General features: G+C 39.9%; 1 protein-coding gene across 3 annotated transcripts in view; it reads right to left on the bottom strand.

The window, feature by feature from the left end:
- Window positions 1–23,568, bottom strand: part of LRP6 (LDL receptor related protein 6) — a 114,897-nt gene that overhangs the window by 53,238 nt on the left and 38,091 nt on the right. For all 3 annotated transcript variants that reach the window (XM_074538991.1, XM_074538990.1, XM_074538992.1), the window contains 3 exons: window positions 16,617–16,814; window positions 6,422–6,618; window positions 5,444–5,575 (listed from right to left, as the gene is read on the bottom strand). In XM_074538991.1, the coding sequence (XP_074395092.1) occupies window positions 5,444–5,575; window positions 6,422–6,618; window positions 16,617–16,814 (527 nt within the window). The remainder of the gene's footprint in view (window positions 1–5,443; window positions 5,576–6,421; window positions 6,619–16,616; window positions 16,815–23,568) is intronic.

The following is a 23,568-nucleotide window of genomic DNA, read 5'->3' on the forward strand; positions in this document are numbered from 1 at the left end:
TGACCAATTGACCTTCTCATTCTTCCCAAAGACAACACATTTCAACAGCTTCAGTATCCTGCTTTCAGCCTGCAACCCTGTTGTTGAGTAAAACAACTCGTGTTTAAGCTTTAATTCAGCACTGGGAAATGAGTGGCTTTCAGCTACCCCGTGCTGGACTCTGGAACCCCGAGCTAAGAATTTCATGCTCCTTATCTGGCGGCTTTGCCAGCATTCCAATCCCTCCATCAAACACCAGCCCTGAGCCCTCCAACCAGGCAATAAAAAGCTGAAAGCTTGCTTCAGAGCTATTACCCAAACATTTGCAAACCAACACCTCAGCTGCTTAGTTAGATCAGCAGCCATTCAGCTCAGGAAAAAGAAACCAGCAGCAGAGAAGCATCACACCTCCAGGCAGGCTGAGGGAAAGATGGCTCTGAATAGCTCCAGGCTTGTCCTGACAATAGCAAGGGCTGGGAGTATTTATAGACTGATCCCATTACCGCCTTGAGACCGGGCAGGGAACAGAGCCCCAGGCGGTCTCAGAAGTGTGGCCAACCCCAGCTGGACAAAGTTTACCTGCCTGGGCACTGATCACCACTCAGAAGATGCTCGAGGTACTCAAGAGTATCAGGACATGACAAAACCAATCAATTTTGTTCACTTCTACTCCAAAGATCAGTTATGAAGCAGAAACTAAGATAACAGCAGGATCTCCAGACCTCTTGCCTTGCCTAAGAAAAATCAAGCCTCTAATGATGAGCATGAGGGAGAGAATATCACGAGTACAGAATCGTATTTCAAAAAAAGACAATGCAGGCTGTGTGCAAGCATAACTTTATTTTTGGCTTTAAAAAAAATTATCAGCACTTATGAGGGGAACTGGAACAAGTCGCAAATGTATAAAACTCCTCAAACCTCAGCTGGCTCGGATGCTTTCAAAGGGCACATGGAGGCTGCAGCCAGAACTCTGATCTCACACACATATGCAGACCTGAGGCAGTTTTCCCTCTGTTTCTAAACCATTCAACTTGTGGACTAAGCTCAAGATTCTTTTCAGCAGTGCCTCAAGTCACAGGATATTCAAGAGAGTTAGCAATTTTTTGAAAGCCAAGTCCCTTACTTGTCTAAATATGGACATATAAGCCTTACTACTCCAGACTCTTAGTTTTGAGAGCTTTAGCCTACTTTTATTAAGCACTTTGAAAGCTGGGATTACAAGCTCACGGACGGTGCATTACATTAGTACTGGAACTAATGCTTGCCTCAAAAATTCACTATTAAAATTCTAAATAATTTAAATCTGTGTGCTAGCTGAAGTCGAGAGAAGGGGGAGAAAGGGGGAATCAGAGCAAGCACAAAGATACATGCAATGGCACAGCTTTAAGTCCAATGCCCTTCTAACCTTTATAATTAATTACATCTTCTCAATGATATACAGGCCTCAGTCATTTGTAAGTTATTGAACTTTAAAACCATCAGTGGTTGCTGAGCTACACAGACACATGCTCAGGAATACATACAGAAGAAGTGCTAGACCTAAGACACGTATAATGCATTGCCTGTATCTGAGAAATCACGATTATTAATACATCCCATATAGAATTACTCCACATTTGACCAAAACATTTAATTCCTAAATGTTTTCCAGTTTTGAAGTCACTATTGTGAAAGAGTCCCTGATACAACAATACAAACAAGAGTTTTTCATGCAAGCTCAACCTTAAAACTACCAAGGCAAAAGAACATGCATCTGCAATTAATTATATATTTATTCTTTCCTTTAAAAGAAATTAAAGAATGAAGGTGTGAAACTAACATCCTGATCTGTGCTGTCCAATCAGGATCCTGGCTATTCCTGACAAAGCAAATTAGGCAGTGGACAGCCCTAAATTGCAGAAGGAAGGGCAAAATTCTGCTTCCTGCCTCCAGGCCTACCAGGGAAATAGGATGTGAGTATCCATGGGCAAAAATAAAGGGCAAAATAAAAACTTTTCCTGGAAGAGAACAGAATGGCCAAAGCAAGGCTGAAACTGAAGTGTGCAGCATTGCTTTTTCTTTGTGAGTCAGCTCACACCTCCTTGCTCAGCTGAAGTCACCACTGGTTTTCTCAGTTTAAACCACATTTCACTATTGGCAGAAGCAACTGCAGGACACAAATCAAACTCCTTACAGGCAAAGACAGAAGCTGAGCACATGGACAGGGAGATCTTCAGGCACCAGTAAGAATGTAACTCCAATGACAAACTCATTTATATAGGAAAATTCAGGTTTGTCTTACAACTGTCAAAAGATCATTTGAATGTAGCACTGCCAAACTCAGAACAGCAGAACACACAATACTGAAAAAGAAATTGCAGTATGTTGTGCAGAAGAACAATACATTACCAAGAATATGACACAAGGTGGTAAAAGCTCTCTGGCAGAAGCCCCAAGTCCTGTCTGGGTGCTCAGAAAGGACTCTTTGCTTTACATGTCACTGAGAGGGGACTATCTGGCCATGAAATAACTTACTTGGCTCTCTTTTGCTTGAGGGACAGGGATTTACAAACTTTCACCTAGGCAATGGGGAAGCTAAGACCTTACTAGAAGCCCACATCTCAGTATCCTTTACTGTTTTGATTTGTGTTATCAGGTATTAGAAAAATAGTTTTATTCTAAGGTATCACCCCCCTTCCTGAAACACTGTGGAGAAATCTTGCAAAATTGGAATGTGTGTGTGTTATTGTATTCACAGATCTTAGCAGAAACAGTAAAACTCCTCGAAGATATGATTAAAAAACCCCTATAAAAATAGAGAAACTAGCACTGGGAGAAAGGCAAGGGAGGAAAAGATTTCCTATAAACCAAGATTATTCAAAAACACTAGGTTGTCATGGAAACTGCTCAGGGAGGGTCAGCCAGCCTCACCTTTGGCTGCCAGCATCATCTGTCAATGCCAAAGCACTGCAAACACCACAAACACACACTCAAAATTCACCCATCAGAATCCCTCCAGCACAGCCCAGTATTCTCCACAGCACAGCATGAAATAAAGCTCTCTCCTCAAAGAGGCTCATTTCACCATGAAACAATTTGGTTTAGGAACCAGGCTGATTTTTGTCTACTGCTAGAAGAAAAAACCACCTTAAAGAAGAGAAACTCAGCCTAATTTTTCACCTTTCTTCACTTCTCAGTCACCAGTCTCTCCCATGGTCATGTACACATTCTAATTGCAAATGGGGGTTTAATCAGCACTGCATCATTACAGATGTACACTGAAACTATCTGAAACAAAAATGTTCAGTTCTCAGGGTTCTACTCTAATTTCACAGCAGATATAGAGAACAGGTAAGTACAAGGGGAAAAAACCAGCCCAAGAAACTAGAATCAATCCCCCACTGCTGCACACCTGAAAATGAGAAAACAAATTTACTTCCCAGGGGTCCTGGAGGAGCCTAAGAAAGGAAATCCCCACAGAGACAAGTCCAGATTTACATCCTGAACTCTGTTCTACGGCCACTCTGGCTCTGTTCAAGTGCCATGCTCTCCTCCCTCCCCCAAATCAATAATTGCAGCCTTTGCACCTACAGGAAGGAGTTCCAGGGGATCTGTGCCTGGAAAAGCTCTGGAAAGTTGTAGGTCACTCACAAAAGCCCTAAGTGTGCTTAGGGATCTGCATCTCCCTTCAGGGAGAGAGGAGTGAAAAAAACCCACTGTTTTGGGGCATGCTCAGCTCTAAATGCTGAACTTCTTGCATGAGTATGTCAGAAATTAGCTCTGCACAGGATCAAAGCTGCACAAAACCAGTGGACCTGATGAATAATTTGAGTAGATTGTTTCATCTGGGTTATGTGTTGTCTCCTTTGTAAGACCAAGTTAAATAAACAGTCTCAATTTTCTCCTCTCTTCCCACTCTTTTTTTTTTTCCTGAAAAGGCAGAGGCAGAATGTGCCCAAAAGATAAAGCAGCAGAATGGTTTAAAATGCAACATGATATTGACAAGCAGAAGAGAAATGTTCCTGAATAAAATTTTTTGCATACAACTGGACAAAACACTGTAGCAACTTGGTTATCAATATTTCTAGTACAGTGGGGGCTTATATTCTGTAAATCAAATACATGTAATGGCTGACTGGGAACAGAAAATTTGGCTTCTCATGTTCAGGGAGTGGGAGAAAAGAGCAACAGTTATAAATTCTGAGATGTAAGAAATGGCTAAAAAAGTGAAATGATGATTCTGAATATCTCTGCATGAAAAATCCTTTTAATAAGGTTCTGGGGTGGATTTTTAATACCATTCTTCTACTTACCCTTGGTAATTTACTTTGATACACTGGAATTTATCTGTGCATATCAAGTATTTTTGAAAAAGCACACGGATTTGTGTCACATTCTGACTGCATACAACCAACCCAGAGCAGTATTATTAAAGCTTCTCCTTACACCAAGGGAAATGGAAGAAAAACATCTTGTTTGTGTATTGGGAAATTCTTATAAACAATCCTGCCAGGCTAAATTGGGAGCTGCTTTTCACATAAAAGCAGCAATTTATTTTAACAAGGTTCACAGAGACACTCAAAAATAATCAGCAGAGAGCATGAAATAGCATGAAATTAAAGAAAACTCTGAACATAGCTGACAAACCTGAAATAATTTTTGAAATATAAAACTCCAATTAAAAAAATATTTCTGTATCCATTTTATTTGGCTTATTTACACTAAGCTCTGCTGTATCATTTCTTCCTCTATTTACTTCTGTCCTAGGGAGATCATCTGCATGAAAGATGGTTATTTATGATTCAGCTAATTATCTCCCAGTGTTAATTTTGATCCTGTTAGTGTGCTACAGCAACCACAACACAATATCACAAGACCTACACTTATAAAATATAACAATTTAAAATCATGTATATTAGCCCACAATGAGAAACTAAAAGCAGTTTTTGGTCAGAGCTTGCAGCTCTAAATCCTGATCATGTCCTGAGTTTTAGGGCTTTCAATACCTCTAAAAACATGTCATCATTTTCAGAGAGAGATGTCAGGTGTAAGTGTGTATAATAAATGGAAATCAGACTTAAAAAAAAAAATTAAAAAGGAGTTGTTGTACGATCTAATTAGCCAAATACTTCAGGATCTATGCCAGAAATATTTAAGAGACAACAGAGGATGTAGGTATCTTTTTATCTATGAAAAATCAACAACAGAGCTCCCCAAAACTTGCAGGGAATTAGTGACAAGAGATAGAACTGCAACTTAAATTTGGTAACTGGAGGTAACCTGCCCTTCAATCACAAGAATTCTTCCTTTTTACAATGTAAAGGGCATTTTCCAGTCACTTTTACCTGTACTGCAAAAGCACACATAGTTTCAGAATTTGCCACCCCTAACAAGCATCATTCACACAGTCCAGCTGGAAGAACCCCTTCCCTCCAAAAGCTACTTTGTGCTTAATCTAAAGGATTTTTTTAAAAACAAAGCCTACCATCTTTGCAGGTCTTTCCATTCTCAAGAAGTTTCACACCAGTGGGACATGCACACTGATAAGAGGGCTTGGTAGGAGACATCAAACACAAGTGGGAGCAGCCACCATTATTAGTTCCACATGGGTTTGTAGCTGTTAAACATAAATCACACAGATTAATGCTTCTGATAACGAATGACCTCATATCATGTGTTAAAACACAAACTGCATTTGAGTGGTAGAATCAGTGGCAGCAACACAGATTAAAGGAGGAAATGATAAACACAGAACAAGTAAAAATTATTTCCAAGTGTTGAGTAGTGGGGTACTTAAGGTACCAAAGTGCAGGGATGTTGGATGTTTCCCTTCTTGGGAAAGCAGCACTTGGCTCTAAACAAGAACTTTGTTTCAGCTCTGCTCTTCTCATTTTTACAAACTCTTCAGCATAATGGTGCTGAATGTATATATATATTTTTTTTTAAAAAGCAAATACAGTAAATTAACACAATGGTTAAGACAGTGGTTACTACACTAATATAGATACTTTATATATACTATATATATTTTTATATATAGTTATATTTATATATACTATACTAAGGCAGTGGTTACTACACTACTACACTAGTCCTGCTTAATATCATCTGCCAAATTAACACTACTTTCCACTCAGGAGCTACCACTTAGAAAAATAAAAATAATGTGCTGCCTGAAGCTATGGTACAGGAAACAGAAAAATACGACAAGAGCATAAATGTGTTGGGCAGAAAAAAAAAAAAAAAAAAAAAAGAAATGAAGGAGTTTTCTTGCACTTAAAAATCCCTGCAAAAAATGCAGAAAATATCTCGTTTCCTTTTGGATCTTTAACTATTCTCTGCACTGGAAAAATTGCCTCATGACGTGGTTGAAGCCACCCAGCACCATCCAGAAAGACTAATTAAAGATTTTTGCAAATCACTTCCAGATTGCAATGAAAAAAAGGACAGCAAGACAGCTTACCATTTGGCTGCCTCTTCTGGCTGAAGGCATGGATATCCATGGGGGAGAAGATGTTGGAATGGATCTCACGCAGGTCCTCCCCGGAGTACTTGCTGCAGGCCAAGATGGAATGTGTGTTCCAGTCCGTCCAGTACAACGTGTCCCCAAACAGTGTCAGAGCAAAGGGATGTGGAAGGGAGCCTTTAACCACTGCTTGCCTAATAGAGCACAGGAGAAAATGAATGCTCAAACACAATTCATGAGACAGTTTTGTCTGAACACAGCTTCTGTGAAAAGAAGTTTGGGTATTGTTGATCAGAACTTTGTGTTTAATTTATTTCTGGGAAACAAATACACTGCCCCCGCTTTGGGGAATGATATGAAGGAACAGCACAGGAATAGTATTTTCAGGCTGCCTACTGATGCTGAGAAGCCCAAGAGATGCTACCTGAAATCCTTACTGAGATCTGTTGGTCCTTTTTATCCCTTGAACAGCCCATGCCTGTAGGGCTCTCTGCCACCACATGAACACCAGCTGATTTGATGCAAGTCTGACTGCTACCTGCTGATACACCATGTCCACCAATTCCAGCCTCAGCAGATTTCACACTGAGACAAAATGGTCAATTAGCTGTCCATCCATCTCTTCCAGTTCCTCTTTTCAACCATCAAAAAAATACTGTAAAGTAGCTTTTCAGTCTAAAGAAATCCTTAAAGTTACTTCACTATTATGATAATGAAGCTATTGTTTTCACTATAAGCAGTGCCATTAAACAGAGTTCTAGTGATTTTCTGCCATGGTAATGATATAATTTCTGAGCAAACTGGGTCACTGCCTCTCTCCAGGTTCACAAACAAAATTAAAGCATATACTCATATATTTTATGTATATATACAAAGACATGCTCATTAGCCATCACAAAAATGCAGCACAAACATTACTGAAGACAGTTTTTCCAGGTTCTTGTGATGTAGAAACTAATTATGTGTACCTAAGATCCTCAGAACTGGAATTAAGTAGCTCAAGTCCTATTTTTATTTATTCAGAATCACAGAGAAGTTTAAGATGGAGAGGACTACAGAGGTCATCTGGACCAACACAAATTATGGTCACCACACAAGTACCACTTACAGGAGTGCTTCCTCCCACCTCCTTTCTTCTTAACTGCCTAAGTGCAAGTGTGTTCCCACCTAGGCAAGGTCCTTCTGAACAGTGGGGATCACCATCCCTTTCCTGGAATGTATGGATAATCATCCATACATTTACTGAGAAAATGGCATGACTTCTGGAAATAAGTCTAACTGAAGTGGTTTAACAGATGACAAAAATACTCTTATTTTCCAAATATTTGCTGTATTAAAGAGTATATTAAAGCAAGAAGTTTGAAGGTGTTTTCTGAATACAAAGAAACTATAGTCATTACTGTCCTTTCACCTTAGCTTCTGGAAAAAGATGCATTATCTCTAAAGTTTTTATTTTTTTTCCTATAGATGCCCTTGCTTATCACTCTAGTGTTCCAATTCTACATGAAATTAAATCTTCTATTTCTTGGTATTTTGCACTCAAAAGTAGGACATAGTATCTCTTCTTTCTTATCTCTGTCTGGAGTCAGGTATATATTTGCTTCTAATTAAATGCACCAACTAAGCATCTTACAAAAGAGCATTGTAACATAATTTAAAGCTCAAACCTGCCAGCCAAACAGTGAAGCCAGAATGACACAACACATTCTGGTAACAAGTATAAAGGCATTCTAAATCTGCAAAGAGTTTAACCAACCCTACCCCCCAAACCCTAAATATCTTCAGATTTGAATTTTAGAGTTTAGATTTTAATTTTGAAGTTTAGAGCAGGCTAGGAGACTGTGTCTTTATGTATGACATATTGTATTACATTTGACAAATAACACATACAGCATTTTGTCATAGGAAACAGAAGCATCAAAGACCAAAATCTCACTATAACCAAACCTGCACCAAAGGCAGCATTCCCATAACAAAGGACCCACAGTTTCATGAAACATTCTGACTAACTTTAAAACAAAACTGACCAACCAAAAAAACCCCAAAAAACACCAAGAAATTTTACATGTGATTTGTACCCACCAGTAGAGGGAATAAATCTTTGAGTACAATAGCTGCTGTTAGACATACCTAACTTTCAGACAGCCTTCTATTCATATGACAATGTATCAGGTGAACTGTGACCCTTATTCAAGCCAGCCCTTATCTGGAGAGATTCAGAACCCCTTCATTTGACTGTGCTGTCAGTCACAGCCTTGAAGCAATTACTGCTCAACTTGTATTAGTTTTCTCAGCAGATATAAGGTTGCAATGCAGGAAGATGGCTTTGGGTCCAAACACAAGTGTGTATTTCTTGCATCTCATTAAGATCACATTACCAGGAACATGTACTCTGTAATCTTTGTTTCCAGCAAGCTAGTACAAGGTGATAGCTCACTTCCAACCAGCAAAACCAGAAGGGCTTTTCCCAGGGCTTCAGTTGAGCTCAGTGAGTCTCCACACCCTAATGAGGAGCAGGAGAAATGGGCTGCAGAGCCCAGCTATTAAAAAACAGGAAAAGGAAGAAGAGGAGCAAGAAATGACCTTCTGATGGCTGCTGTGAGCAGCTGTGCTTCAGCACAACCTGCACTAGGAACTGTAGAGCTCTCTCTGCTTTTGGTGAGCAAGATGAGGGGCTCTGACTTCTGCCTAGACCAATTATTTATTAAACACATCCAGGTGGATGAAGGTGGCCAGTGTCACCTGTAGCACTTAGCTGCTGCACAGTGCTGATGGGGGCATGTAAGAGCTGAAATGAGGGATGTGAGACTCCAGGGGGCTCTCCAAAATGCAGTTTATTGTAACCAAGAGGTTACAGCAGTCCAGGGTCATGAGTGACAGAGCTGTGCCCACAGCTGTCAGCTCCAGCTGCAGGCAGGCCTGGAGACCCTTTGGTTTTGGATACATCGCATTATATACTTTGCTGAGCATCTTAATACAGTAGAACAAATCTATACCTTAACTTTTACCTATAGCCTATCATAACTACTATAATTACCATATTCATGTTACTGTTCTCCAATCACTAAAAGTTAGTACATTACAGTTTAAGCTAGAAGCTGTTATTCAGTTTTCTTGCAGTGGAAAATTCTGAGACCTTTTTTCTACTTGCAACACTGCTAACTTGTTCACCTGTGCTATCTTTCTGCTTGGTAAAAATATCTTGCTTCTGGTGGGTTTATTCTTTGCTCTATGTCATAAAAACTCCCTTCTAACTAACAAACCCTTTGCTTCCTAGGTTATCCAGTAAGACTGGTTCAGCAATTATTTTCTTCTATATCAAAACTTGCTTCCATCTCTATTCCTTCTTCAGATTCTACATTCAAAAATATTTCTGCTAAGCATACATATCTGTGAGACTTTCTGGTCAAATTTTCATCTTTCCCAACAGGAGAAGGTGCCTCCCACCTCCAGGGTGGTTCACAAGCACCCACACAGGGTTGGGGAGCAGAGAGGTCTCCCCATTCCTGGCCCTGATGGGTTCCAGGTACAGCCCTGCAGGTGCAGCTGGGCTGATGGGGACTGACAGCTCCTTGCCAGGCTTCACTGCAAGAAGTGACAGGACAGCAAAAGGCTCTCCACCCTCTTATCCTTCATCAAGCTCCTTGGATCCTTCAGACTGCTGCACTTGTGTCATTAGTCTTGTTTAAAAGAGACGCCTGAGACAATGGGAAAGTGGGAGCTGGGGATAAGGAGTAATGGTATTCATTCAGGAGACATCTCCAGGGCCTCAGCAAGATGCAAATTGGATCTATATTAGATGGAACCAAGCACACACAAACTTTAATAATCTTCTCTGCACCAGGCATATAATCACATAAATTTTCTTTAAAAATCTGTATGGTGATTGACATTTAAAAGGCCAACATCTCTGTTGAGTTGGCTGGGAAGGAAATGTGTAAAGGGACAGCAGAGAAGGAAGGTGAGGAGAGAAACAGAGAGATAAAAGATGCAGTTTCCAGAGAAATTAAATTCACTCTGTGTTGAATATCATGATTTCCCAAATACAACTATTTATCATCACAGTAATCAGAGATGCCATTACAATAAATATTTGCTAAGGTAGAGTTTTCTACTGCCTGGAGAAAATATAGATTTGATTTAAATATATTCACCTTTGTTCTATTTTTATTCTGTAGAGTCCTGTGAAACACTTGGAGAAGATAAAGGAAACAAACAATAAACAAGTTAAAGTGGGAATTACAAAAGGAGCTCGGAAAGTGACAAGTGGAAATGTTAGCAAGTGGCCAAAGCACTCAGAGCATGAATCAGATGAAGCAGGATGAAAGATTAGGATGCACCCATAAAATACCACATGAGGGATACCACAGGGAGGGCAGGGAGCTCTGGTTCCCTCAACTCACAAAACTCCTCTCCTGCCAACCTGACAAAAACACTTGCAATGCAAACTCAGAAAAGTAATGCATTTTTATGTTTTTTTACCATGAATGCTTGTCCAAATATTCCTATCAGAAGACAAGCATACTTTTAATTAAAAAGTAAGCAAGAAACATGATTTGTGGGATATAATGCTCTCCTTTCAGACTGAAGTGTTTTTGCCTTTTGCCACTTCTTTAAGCCACAATTGCCATGTGTTTCCAGAAAGAATATATAACAGAAAGGTTATTTCAAGTATGACATTTCAAATCCCATCTGCAATGAAAGTCTGAAAAAGTCAATCAGAAATCAAATTATAGTTGACAAATGAGGTGATTCTGTGGGTCATTTTTCAGGCAAACAGATGTTTCGAAGCTCCAATTTTCAGCATTTTTGTTTCCAGAAGTACCTTGGGGAAGAACCAAGAAATTCAACCTAGCTTTATGTCCAAATAATCTAATTAATTCTGTTTATGCAGGATTCTCTAGCAGTTTTAATTAGGGCATTATTTGGCTTCTGCACTGGTCTGTGTTGGTGAGGTATTGAAAGAGGCTTCTCACCACTGACTGGTTCTTCATTGCTTGAAGGTGTTAAGCAATTTCATCACCCAGAAATATACAGAATATATAAACAGAACATGAGATTTTATACCTTGTACATAATGTCATGTACTGTACACATTATAGGCAAATAAGGAAGAAGATCCTCTTCTAAATGCAAGGATACAATATTTTCAGTGTTTCAACACATCTGCAACTAATCATCTGGCAGACAGACATGAGCTGATGCTTGAAAAGAGCAACTAGAAAAAAATCAATGCTCAAGTGCAAACTTAAGACATTCACCTCTTGCAAGAGCTTCCCAGCTTTCTGACAGTTGCTGAAAGTATGTTTTCTTACAGTGGCCTCAAAAACCATCTCATTAGCACAAACACTTCCTGGGGGACCTTGTAAGTGCATTTCCCTTCAGCCAGTAACGTGTTAACTTATTAATTAGAACTGCTGCTGCAGGGTAAAGGAAGGGGAAATTAATTCAAGAACTGCTTTAGCAGGCCAACCTATCTTGGGGACTCTACTCACAGGAGAGCTGTCTGCATTTCAGTTTTGTTTAATTAGTCCCACAAAAAGCAACTGCTCCTTCTGATAAGAGCAGGGCAAGAGCTGCACAAAAAACTAAACCACCTCTTATATGCATCAATTTAGTTCTGTAATTATTGCATTCTGACATGAAAAACTGTTCATTCCTTTCTCTCACTGGCAAATCAAGGGCATTAGTCATCAAGTTCTTTGCTCTTCGTCTTTATTCTAATGAGCCCAACACTGGAGCAGCTAGGGCTAGTAAATCCCAGGGCTAGCAGGTAATGAACCATAATCATCCCTGTAAAATTTGCTAGAGAGGTTTTCTCACGAATTTATGACTCTACCACATATTTAACTGAGCACCACTGCCAGAGCTGTCACACACACTGCTTTAGTGGCTCACTGTGACTACTGGAAGATGTGACAAAAGCTCCACCAAACCCCAATAATCAAGGCTTATAATTTGTTTCTCTCTCTATAGAATCCTCCCACCAGCCTATTGTATTCTTTCACTTTCCAGACCCCTGCAAACAACAAGTAAAGGATTCATGTCCATCATGAACCTGGGATGGGGCAGCCCTGGACACACTGGAGTGAGGCTGGGAAGCAGTGCCAGGGAAAGGGACCTGGAGGGGCTCCTGGTCAATGGCCAGGTGAACATGAGGCTGCAGTGTCCTGGAGCAGGGAGGGACATCCCTGTCCTGGGGACATCAGGCACAGCTGGGCCACAGAGGGATTGTCCTGCTCTGCTCTGGAGCAGCCTCAGCTCGAATATTGTGTGAAGTTTTGGGTGCCACAATGTCAGAGAGACATTAAACTATTAGAGAGTGTCCAAAGGAGAACATGAGGATGGTGAAGGGCCTTGAGGGGAAGCCGTGTGAGGAGCAGCTGAGGGCACTTGGTCTGTTCAGCTGGAGGAGGCTGAGGGCAGCCATGGCAGTCACAGCTTGTGCTGAGGGGAACAGGAGGGGCAGGCCCTGAGCTCGGCTCTCTGGGACCAGGGACAGGAGCCAGGGAATGGCTGGAGCTGGGTCAGGGCAGGCTCAGGCTGGAGATCAGGGGAAGGTTCTTCCCCCAGAGGGTGTCGGGCACTGCCCAGGCTCCTCAGGGAATGGTCACGGCCCCAAGGCTGCCAGAGCTGCGGGAGCGTTTGGACACCGCTCTCAGGGATGCACAGGGGGGGATTGGTGGGGTGTCTGTGCAGGGATTGTTGGGGTGTCTGTGCAGGGACTGCCGGGGTGCCCCTGCAGGGCCAGGAGTTGGACTCAATGATCCTTGTGGTTCCCTCCCAACTCCATATAATATTCCATAATTCAGATCAAAGTATTTTTTGGAGATCTAAATCTTAAAAGTTTTAATTCTTATGTAGTGTCAGGTGTAGAGAGCTAATGTTCAGAATATAAGAATAAAAGAACAAAAGAAGTTTTGGATTTCCTACAGATTTAGAAATATATCACTAATTTCTGGAGAAAACTCCTTCCAAATTTTAGATCTCTGAGGTCTGAACTTCAATACTTTAATACTGTCAGTGAGATCAATTAAAATATTTTCCTATTTACACTGCATTTTTTGATTTTCCAAACCACAAAGTCAGTTCTCTCTAAACTGTTCGAATTTTTTTTATAGAAGGATGTTACTTCCTACCCAATTTTTCTCCCAAAGCAATTAAAACTTATGCATCGTACTTTACATGAAGGTTTTACAATTGCTTACCTGCTACACTCTTTCCCACCTCTCGTCATGCAACAGTAAAAAACTTGACAGATCACCTCTTTACACATCTGCTTCCTTTTCTAAGTTACCAAAACTATCCAGATGACCCAATTTTTATGAAGATATGTCTTTCAATAACCCATTTGCCTTTTTCATTTCAATAGGGCCAACTTCCAGAAGCATATATTTTCCCAGACAGGACATTAGATTCTTTTATCCTTGTGAAGGTGTTACTACTTTTTCTGATGCCTTATCTATTCTGATCAAGAGAAATTTAGAAACAAAAAACCTCAAACCAACTAAGTATAAATATAAAGCAGCAATTTAGAAAAATGGTCTAAATATCAAGGAAAAAAAAAATCACCAGAACTGAGTCTGGTTTAAATTAGATTAGGCTTGATAATGATCCTGTTCTCCTCCACACTTAAATCTTAAGGAAAAACCCCTAACTAATAGCCCTCTTAAGAGTAGGTGGATAACTGTAGGTGGGGTTATTTGTTGTTTGCCTTTTTTTTTTTTTTTTTTTTTTTTTTTTTGAGGGCTTGGAGATGGCTAGGAAAAAAGATTAAAGGCTTTGTGGATTTTGGGTGGTTTGGTGGGGTGATTTTTTCCACAGAAAAGTAAAATCTAAAAGGCTTTTGCTTCACCTGCAGAATTAGAAACTGTTTTCTTTCCTAGTATTGGTGAATCAGTCAGTGAAAAAGATGAACAAAATAATTAAGAGATAAAATACGAATTACAGCTGTAAAATATCTCATTGAAAAAGCCAAATTTGTTGGATAGCCAAAAGACAGCATCTACACAAAAAAACCCCCAACACTTTGGACAGAAGATCTTTTTTCTTAATACAGGCAGAGGCTAAGAGGTCACAGCAGAAAAAAACCAAAACATAAAACCCCACTGCAGAACAGCTTAACTTCTGCAGTTCTTTTTCTCCCCCCTTATGATGTAACTGCAAAGAATAAAAAATGAAACCAAAATGCCTAGATACAGATGTTGACTGCTTTTTGAATCTTCAGAACTTTCTCCCATGCCTAGGGAAAAACAGGTGCTGTTAGTATTGGTTTGTGCCTCTGAGTGCTTAAGGGAAGTCAAATGTGCTTTCCTTTCTAGGAATGACTTCCCTTTCTGCCCCTCAAATAGTAATATATTAGCATACTGCCACGACATATTCCTGGTACTGAAATGTATGAATTTGTATGAAAAAGAAACTTAACCTAAAGCATTGGACTGCTTTGGGTTTTATGGCTGTGTAAGAAAGAATTAGTAGATCCAAAAATCTAAATTACTTGTCTATACAGGTGTTTATTAGAGGCTTAAGTAATTCCAGAGAATTTAGTGTGGAATGAGATAACTGCTGGGACTTAGGTGATTCCAATTCCGTGCCATGGGGCAGCTGCTGGACACAGCTGTGTATGCACAGACAAGGCTGGTCAGCCCCTTGCACCAAGAAAATTCAGCACCTCCTCAGCCTCATCCCCCAGGTTAACCTAGGGCAGACCAGGGAATGAACACCATGAAAATAAAAAGAGAACACCAAACTCAAGTATATTTACACCACTCTGCAACAGATCACCAGCAACAGAGAAACTGCAAAGAAGTCAGTAGCAAAACAAGATTGAAAAAGCAGAACTGCCAGCAGGAAATACTGAAGTAGCTCTGGAACAAGAAATGCTGGAGACACTAGATAAAATTAAAAATACTCAAATTTCTACTGTATATGATAATTTCCATCCTTTGCTCTCCATTACTTGAAAACTTATGTGACAGTCTTCTTATTTGAAAGAATCTCTTGGAAATATTTCTGTCCTTTTTGGTACTAAGTTTTCTTTCTTGTGAAACAAACAGCAAATGAAGGCCTACTTCAAAACAGATATCCACAATATATGTTTTGTATTAACCAAGCTAGTCATGATACTTCTATCCAAAGACACAAATTTAAAACTGCATCCAACTCCAGGTACTTTCCATGAACCTTACTGCATGAACTTGTGATCACTTAAAAGGCAGAACTTAAGAGAAAAGTGATGTAACCTTTCAAACCAGCATTACAAAGGCCTTGTGGAGTTCAAAATAAATATCACAAGAAGACAGTGGGCATGTTTCATACATGTTGCCTGTGGTCCTACTTGTCAGTCCACACAAAAGAATGATCTTATCAATAGAATTAATTTCTTTATGTCAAATTAACAATTGTGGTGAAAGGTGGGCAAGTCCCTAGGAGGCCAGAACAGAGAACATAAGAAAGGATATTTCATGCCCATCTAAACTAGCTGAAACATCACAAAAATTTGCAAAGAATAACCCCACAAAAATCATCTCTCCATATGACACCTTGGGCACAAGCTGTGATTTGTGTGTGCAGGCAGTAATCATCAAATTCATCTAATGGAGAGAGTCATCACCCAAATTAGAGATGAACACATATCCACAAAGTACCAGTTATACCCTTAATTAAGAAGTAGTCATGATTGGATCAAAAAGAATCACTTGATTGCTATAAATCTGTTCCAAAAAAAGTCATTTTAGCATAGCTCTCCTTTAAGGACTGTTTTCCACTAATTTCCCAGCACCTAGGATTAATGAAACTGAAATATTAATTTATGATGATCCATTTTCTCATATTATCTTCTGCCTTTCTGAATGGCACAGCAACCTTGCACAGAACACCTACTGAAAATAGACAATTTTGCTATATAGTCTTACACTATTAAGAGCCAGATGTGAGGATTTTTTTAATGGAACTGGTTCTGAGAAAAATCTTTGGGAGAGTTACAGGATACCCTGAAGAGAAGGACACATTCCACTTCACAATGCTGGAAAAGTGAGGACGGTGAAGGATAAAAGTTTTTGACAGCACTGGTTTGCTTAAAATTTTATGAGTGCTAACCTGACAATTCGCTGCAACAGAGATTACAATATTGCTTGGGCAGCATCTTCTAAGAAAATCCCCACATTACACCCATAAACCAAAGACTTCTTACCTATGACTTCCATCTAGATTTGATTTGTGGATGAAATTCAGTTTAGCATCTGCCCAGTAGAGTTTCTGTTCCTCATAATCCAGTGTCAGTCCGTTTGGCCAATAAATGTCCGTGTTAACGATGATGGAGCGGCTGGAACCATCCATCCCCGCTCGTTCTATCTTTGGTGCTTCTCCCCAGTCTGTCCAGTACATGAACCTGCAGTTATTTGGAAAAAGACAAAAAAAGAAAGCAATCATGTATAAATCTACACTTTCAGTAAAGGCACACTGTTCTGCAGAGACAATGTCTGTGGAGCTCTGCTCTACTGAGTAAAGGGCACATACCCTGGGAAACAAAGCAAAGGTACTTTACAAAAAGCTGAAGAAAAACAACTTAAGACAAACCCACAGTACTATATCAGGTTCTTTTTCCATGTTTCTTTCTTTCCTTGGGTCAACTGAGAAAGTTGGAGATAGCCAACAGATCTCGACAACCATCTCAAAATTCATCATAAACAGCAAAGGCAGATATTACAAATTGTCATAAAAGTACAGCAGCTCCTCTAATATGTGTCAGAATTTAGGGGGGCACAGAAGAAGGTGTGCAGACTTATAGCAGACATAGCTGCATGTGATGCAGTGAAGTGGTTTTGATGGAAGATCAGTTCATGTCCTTTTATTTCCAGAGAAATTCCGAGACAAGCAGCTAAGTCAACATGTTTAAAAGCACAGCTTGCATCCAGTAACTGAGAAAAACACTCTGTAAAATCTTTTAAGACTGGACAAGCAAGTTTTAAAACATCTTACATGCATCAATTTTTAAACATTATTTAACAAGTAGTGGGGAGAGGGAAGCTATTCAGTTGCATTTAAGATAGTGGCAAAGCAAGGGAAATCACTTTGTTTTGGCTGTAGACTAGCAGGGGGTAAGAATATTTGTCCTTTTTCTGCAGGTGGTAGAAAACGGATTTACTTTTGTGGGTTGTTGACAGAATGCATAAGTAAACTGAAGTCACATAGAATATAAACAGATCAGCCAAAGTGTGTCCATGGTGCTTGCTCTGTTTTGTTGTTGCAGCTGGAACAGACTACTGTCCTAAATTGCTTCTCATAACCTCATAACATCTGCCAGCATTACCTGCTCCTATCTGTGCTCCAAAGCCTGGCTCAGTCAAAACAATCCAGATTAGGAAAGACCTGAAGCCTTTAATCAAACTCAGATCATCACACAAGCACAACAGGTCAGTGTATGGTAGCCACATGTGAGGAGGCCTAGCCACCCATCCTCTAAAGAAAAACGAATGTGCAACACATTTAAGAAACACTTGCAGATGAAGTTATTCTTGGCAAAGATTTTCTTATTCTTATTTTTATTTTTATTCCTATTCTTCTTATTTTAAAAAGTCAGGAAATTCCATGTTATATCTTCCCCCTTAATTCATGTCTACAGCATGCTTGTTTTAATGTGCAGTAAAATCTGTGGACTATAGAAATGCAGCTGATTAACACAAATACTGTCCTATTTGATCCCAAGTGAGTAATTCTTCATGGAGCAACACGTTTATCCTAACACAGAGCACAAAAATATCTGAAGAGAATGTGTGAGATTTCTGTAGGTATAAACAAGTGCCTCAGATAAATTGGGTTTTCATCAGGAAGAAGAACGAAGGACAAACCCCAAATAATTTTCAGATGGGTAGCACAGTAGCAAGGCATCTGGTCAAGCTATGCAATAAGAAATCACACTTGAAAAAAGAAATGTTCAAGAAAGCCAGGCAGCATTTCACCAGAGAGCATATGAGAAAGAAAAGAGAAAAAAAGAGCTTTACTTTTAACTTCTTTAAGACAACCATGCTTTGCCCCAGCTGTCAAGTCTTAGACTTCCAAATCAAAGTTAATGGGTTCCAAGGCTCTGGCCAGCCTGCTGGACTGATTTTTTGGGGCTGAAACAGCTCATTAATTGCTGTACAGCCTCATATTCTTCCCTGTCTCGCTCTCACCTCTGCAATTACTGAAGCAAAAACAGGTAAAGGTAGTTTGGTAAGAAACTTAAGGCTTCCCAGACATCACAAAACCAGCCCTATTGCATTTGTCAAGAGGAAGACACACATACAGAACTGACTTTGAGATTCAGTAATATTTCCAATCAGCTCCAGTGACCTCTTGCGCATTTTCTTCAAATGTTTGGGTTTTTTCACTATCAGGTTTGTTTTCCTCCACCCTGCTTGAAACCCTGTGGGTTTTAATGTCTCCATTAAAAAAATCTCTGGAACCAGCCATGCTCCAGCTGATGACAGCCATGCAGACAAGGTAAGGGCCATCCTCCCTCTTCCCCATCCTCTTCAAACACATTTAGTTATTTCAATTTAAAAAAAAAAAAAAAGCCACCACCCGAGCCCATAGGATAGAGCAAAGTAGTACATGTCTTGTGCTAAATTATCTAATTATACCTTGCAATACAATTAAAATCCAGGAATCTAGATTTTAATTTTACCAGCAGAGTCTGGAAATGGACTCTGTTGGTAACTGTGAGCTGTTATAAAATCTAAAAGCAGAAGAAAAACAACAACAACAAAGTGTATTTCTTTTCACATGTGCTTGTAACTTTCAGTATTACAGAGTCATGATGCCCTCCAAAAAGTTAAGGAACATCAAGAACTTGATATACACTTATAGAAGAGAGGAAGGTTCTTACACTTCAGTAAAAAATATTAGTTGGTGATTTTTTTGACTGTGGCTGAAAATGTTGGTTTATATTAAAGTTTATCCCATCATTAAAAAGTATGAACAAATAGAGTTTTGATAGGTTTGCCCTACAAACTGTTTTCTCTGCCTCTTTAAATCTAGCAATTTTTGGGTTTTGCATTCTGGTGCATAAGGTAAATCCAGGCAATAAAACTTCCTTCTAAAAGGCCACTTTGCACTGTATAGTTGTAACTTCACAGTTTTGATTTGCCTCAAATAGAAGGTTTTGCCATAGGAAAACAAAACCCCAACCTAACAAAAGGATGAAACAGCATGTCACAGTTCATTCTGCTTGATGAACAAATCTAATAAGTAACAGAGATTTTTTCCAAAAAGCCTATAAAGTCTAGGCACTCTGATGGCAGAATATCCCCCATACAGAGGAGGAAGCTCACAGACCACCAATGCCAAGATTAGATGCTGTAATTTAGCAGTGATTTCTGACAGTAAGCAGAGGAGGAGACAAATTTATTGCCAGCGCCCATCAGCTTTGCAACTTTCTGATCCACAAACATTCATTTTCCTGAGTGTTCCTCAGCTGCTTAATTAGGGCAGCTAATTATTTGGTGAGGTCCTTCACAGTGAAGGCCCCAACTCTGCAATTATGCTTGGTTCAGGGCCCTAAGAACTTGTGAGCCCTACGGGGAGCTGCCAAACTTCAGAGCTTGCAGCAGCCCCTGTGGAGCTCATCAGCTCCAGCTCCAGCAGGACTGGCACTCCTGTAACCAATAAATACATAGTTACACACAGTTCAGGAAAACTATGCACAATAGGTATGTTTGGTTATTAAAATAGCTCTTGATTTGAGCAGAAACGTTCAGGAGTTTACAAAAAGACATTTGAATCAAGTGACCCTCCAGGTAGCTGAACTGAGACTCTTTCAGAGGCAAGTTCACAAAGGGAGGAAAACTGCAATCCAGAAGCACACAGCAGCAATGAACAACACAGAAAATGGATTTTCAAATAAGTATGACAGGAAGGTTTTAATAACAAGTTTCTCAACCGACTGCAAAAGTCAGAAAATATTTTTGGTCCTCCAGGAAAAGCAAAAAATGTACATATAAATTAAATATGGAAATAATTCTTCATAAAAGAGAGGAAGAAATATCCTTTGGGGATACAATCAAGATAAACATGAGAGAAAATATGTTTTTAGCTAGCTGAGAACTGTGCTCTTTTACAATAGCTTGTCTCTCTAAATAAGTATATTAGTTGATTGACTAGATTAGTTGAATGTAATTTTCAGAGCTGCTTTACAATAATATCTTATGTTAATATTCAGTGCAGTCAACATAATTTTCTGTGCAAATTACCCTATCTGCAGCCTTTTGGTTGCCTCTACACCACTCTTGTACATACTAAGAGCAGTTGTGTGAGGAATAGATGTGAATTAAGCAGAGAACTGTTAATAGCCTAACACACTGAATCTTTTACTTTTTATCCTTGTTTTGGGTTCAGAAGCCAAAGGGTTTCCAACAAAGTTTCCTATTTCAGGCAGGCATGGCTGGCTCTGAACCACCTGCCTTGAGCATTGCTATGTACACTGGACAAAATCAAATCAAGATTTCTTAAACTGAAAACCAAGGCTTCTTTTATTTCACTGTTCTGCAAAGCATCAGTGTGTCTAGTAAATGACTAAATGAGCTAGATGTGCGGAAAATGCTTGACAAGCAAGCACCAGTGGGCCCAGCTGTGCCTCTGCCACTGTCCCCACCCTGACTCTCCATCCCCTGCACCTTGGGGAGGGTGGAGGATGAGCACAACCCCACAGGTGCTGAATTCCACAGCCCAGACCATCAAACCTGGACAGAGTCTCTGTGCAGTGCCTGGAACACAGTGACACCTCAATATGGCATCACTGCTCACACAGCAGGAACCTGTGCAGGAACAGGGGTCATTGAGGATAAATTCCTGCAGCCTCTGCAGCTCACCTGTCAGGGATGCTAAAAGACTCAACTGACAAGTGGGAGAAACCCATGTGTAAAATTCCATGTGTAAGTTTACTATACACACCAGGAAAAGCTCTACTGGGACTTCTATTTTGGAAGGCATACAAATATTTTGCCCAGTATACTCTATACTGGTTCCCTCAAGATGAAGATGCTGTTCTGGTGACAGCACTTTAATGCAAATGTCTGCATTTATCCTAGGACATCAGCAAAAGCCATCTGTAACCAGAATGGCAATGTGAGGATTTCCACTTTGGAGCTGGTTTTACTCCCCTACTCAGACCTTATCTAGCAGGAGAAATAAAATCATCACCAGACCTTCCCTTTTCTTGGAATCCATTTCTAAAATAAGGGATAAATGCAAACATTCCACTTTTGGAATGAAGAAAAGCTGTGATGAAGAGATCAAAAGGTGATGCTTTGTCTCTAGTTCAATATCAGGAATGAAGGATAAAACTAGAATGAGATTTTGTAGATGGCATTCATAAGCCTTGAAAATAATGCTTTAGAAAAGCCACTGAAAGCCTTTCATAAGAAGTCAACATAGAAGAATAAACCTACATGATACTCTCATTTCATAACCAAAAAGAAAAAACGCAGTGTTCAAGCTAGTTACCATGGCCTCTGTTTTTAGGTATTTCAATTTAAAGAAAATGCTGGGCAATCTAAAAAACAGATGAGAGATTGTTTTTCATTTTCACCCAGTCATTTCTGAGGCTCTGTAGGAAGTAAGGTTTGACTTAGCTGTCAAACCAAAGATACACTGATGCACTGCAGAGTCTCATGCATATGATTGTCCTTTTGGCCACAGATCCCCAGGAAAAAGAGAAAGATATTCATTAAAAAACAAAAAGCAGCTATTTTTTTGCTGAATGCTCACAAAGGCAGAATTTTAATTGTTTGAGCAGGTGGAAAGGTCTCCTGCTCCTTGAACTTGTAAATTAACCTTTGCTATCTCCTGACACAAAAGGTCTAATGACATGCCTTTCACAGTTAGGAAACAAAAGCCATTTCTTGATTTCTCCTAGAGCAAGCAGGAAATAAAGCTTGTAAAAACTAAGCAGCATTTGAAAAACAGTATTTGAAACAACAATTTTCCCAGTTTATGCCAAAAAAATTGAGAGGGATACAATTTCCTCTCTCTGCTACCAATTAACACCATCCCTAGACTATTGCTGACCTCAAGACAGAAGCAAGATCCAAATGTGCTTTGGAAGATTCCAGCCAGCCCCTTGCACAGGATATTATTCACCAGACCCTGGCAAGTTCACACAGCAGGTAAGCCAACAGAAAAACAGAGCATTATTAATGTAAGAGGAGATGGGACAAAATAAGAGAAGAAAATTCCTTGCCTTCCAACCTACCTTGGTTCTTCAAATATGACAGGAAAACAGAGGAAAGAAAACCAGCTGGCAGACTTTCAAAAAAAAAAACAAGCAAACAAACAAAAATACCACAAAGCAACAACTGTGACAGAGTCTCTCAAGAGGCCAGAAGAGAAGCTGAGCCAGGAACATGTGCTGGGGAACTGCAGGGCTGAGGAGTCTCACAGAGACTCCAGCACTGCCCAGGAGGAGCCCACATACACAAAACACCTTCCAAATAGTTCTTTAAGAACCTACCAAAAGGTGCAGATCTCTATGCAACTGTGAACTGAACAAAATTGTAAAAGCTAGGACAAAAGAATATTTAGCTACGTTAAAACTACAACTGGGGGAAACCTTCTTCATACAATGAAAAAAATCTATTTCTTTATAGGGACTTGTCGGGTTTTCGGCTGTTTGAAGGGCCTGGAAAGGCCCGGAGTGGCCTTGGGACAGCCCGCGTATCGAAGGACGAGAAGAGGCTTCAGTTCTTCTTTTGGTTTTTATGTTTATTAATTGTTTATCTAAAAGATGTTTTTTCAGCCCGACAGAGATCTGCTCAGCAGTCAGCCATGAGTACACTGTGCCGCCCTCTGGGCAGGCACCTATCTTTATACCCATTGTTACGTGTACAATATTTATAATTTTTCCCCAATACCATTTATTCTTATTACTCGGTGCACTTTCAGTAATAACCAATCCAAAGGTGCCACCATCACCAAAGAAGATGGAGGAGAAGAAGAAGAAGAAGAAGGACAGGACACATCCCAATTCCTCCATCTTACCTCTCTAAACCCCCCTGTACATAAATCCTAAACCCTGTGTCTCACCCTCTAATTAGCTAATCTTTTCGCCATTCACCCCGGTGAAGTCCTCTTATCTTCATACAGGTGTCGTCTCCCGTGTAGGGTCA

This window comes from Zonotrichia albicollis, chromosome 4 (assembly GCF_047830755.1).
Source record: "Zonotrichia albicollis isolate bZonAlb1 chromosome 4, bZonAlb1.hap1, whole genome shotgun sequence".
NCBI lineage: Eukaryota > Metazoa > Chordata > Aves > Passeriformes > Passerellidae > Zonotrichia > Zonotrichia albicollis.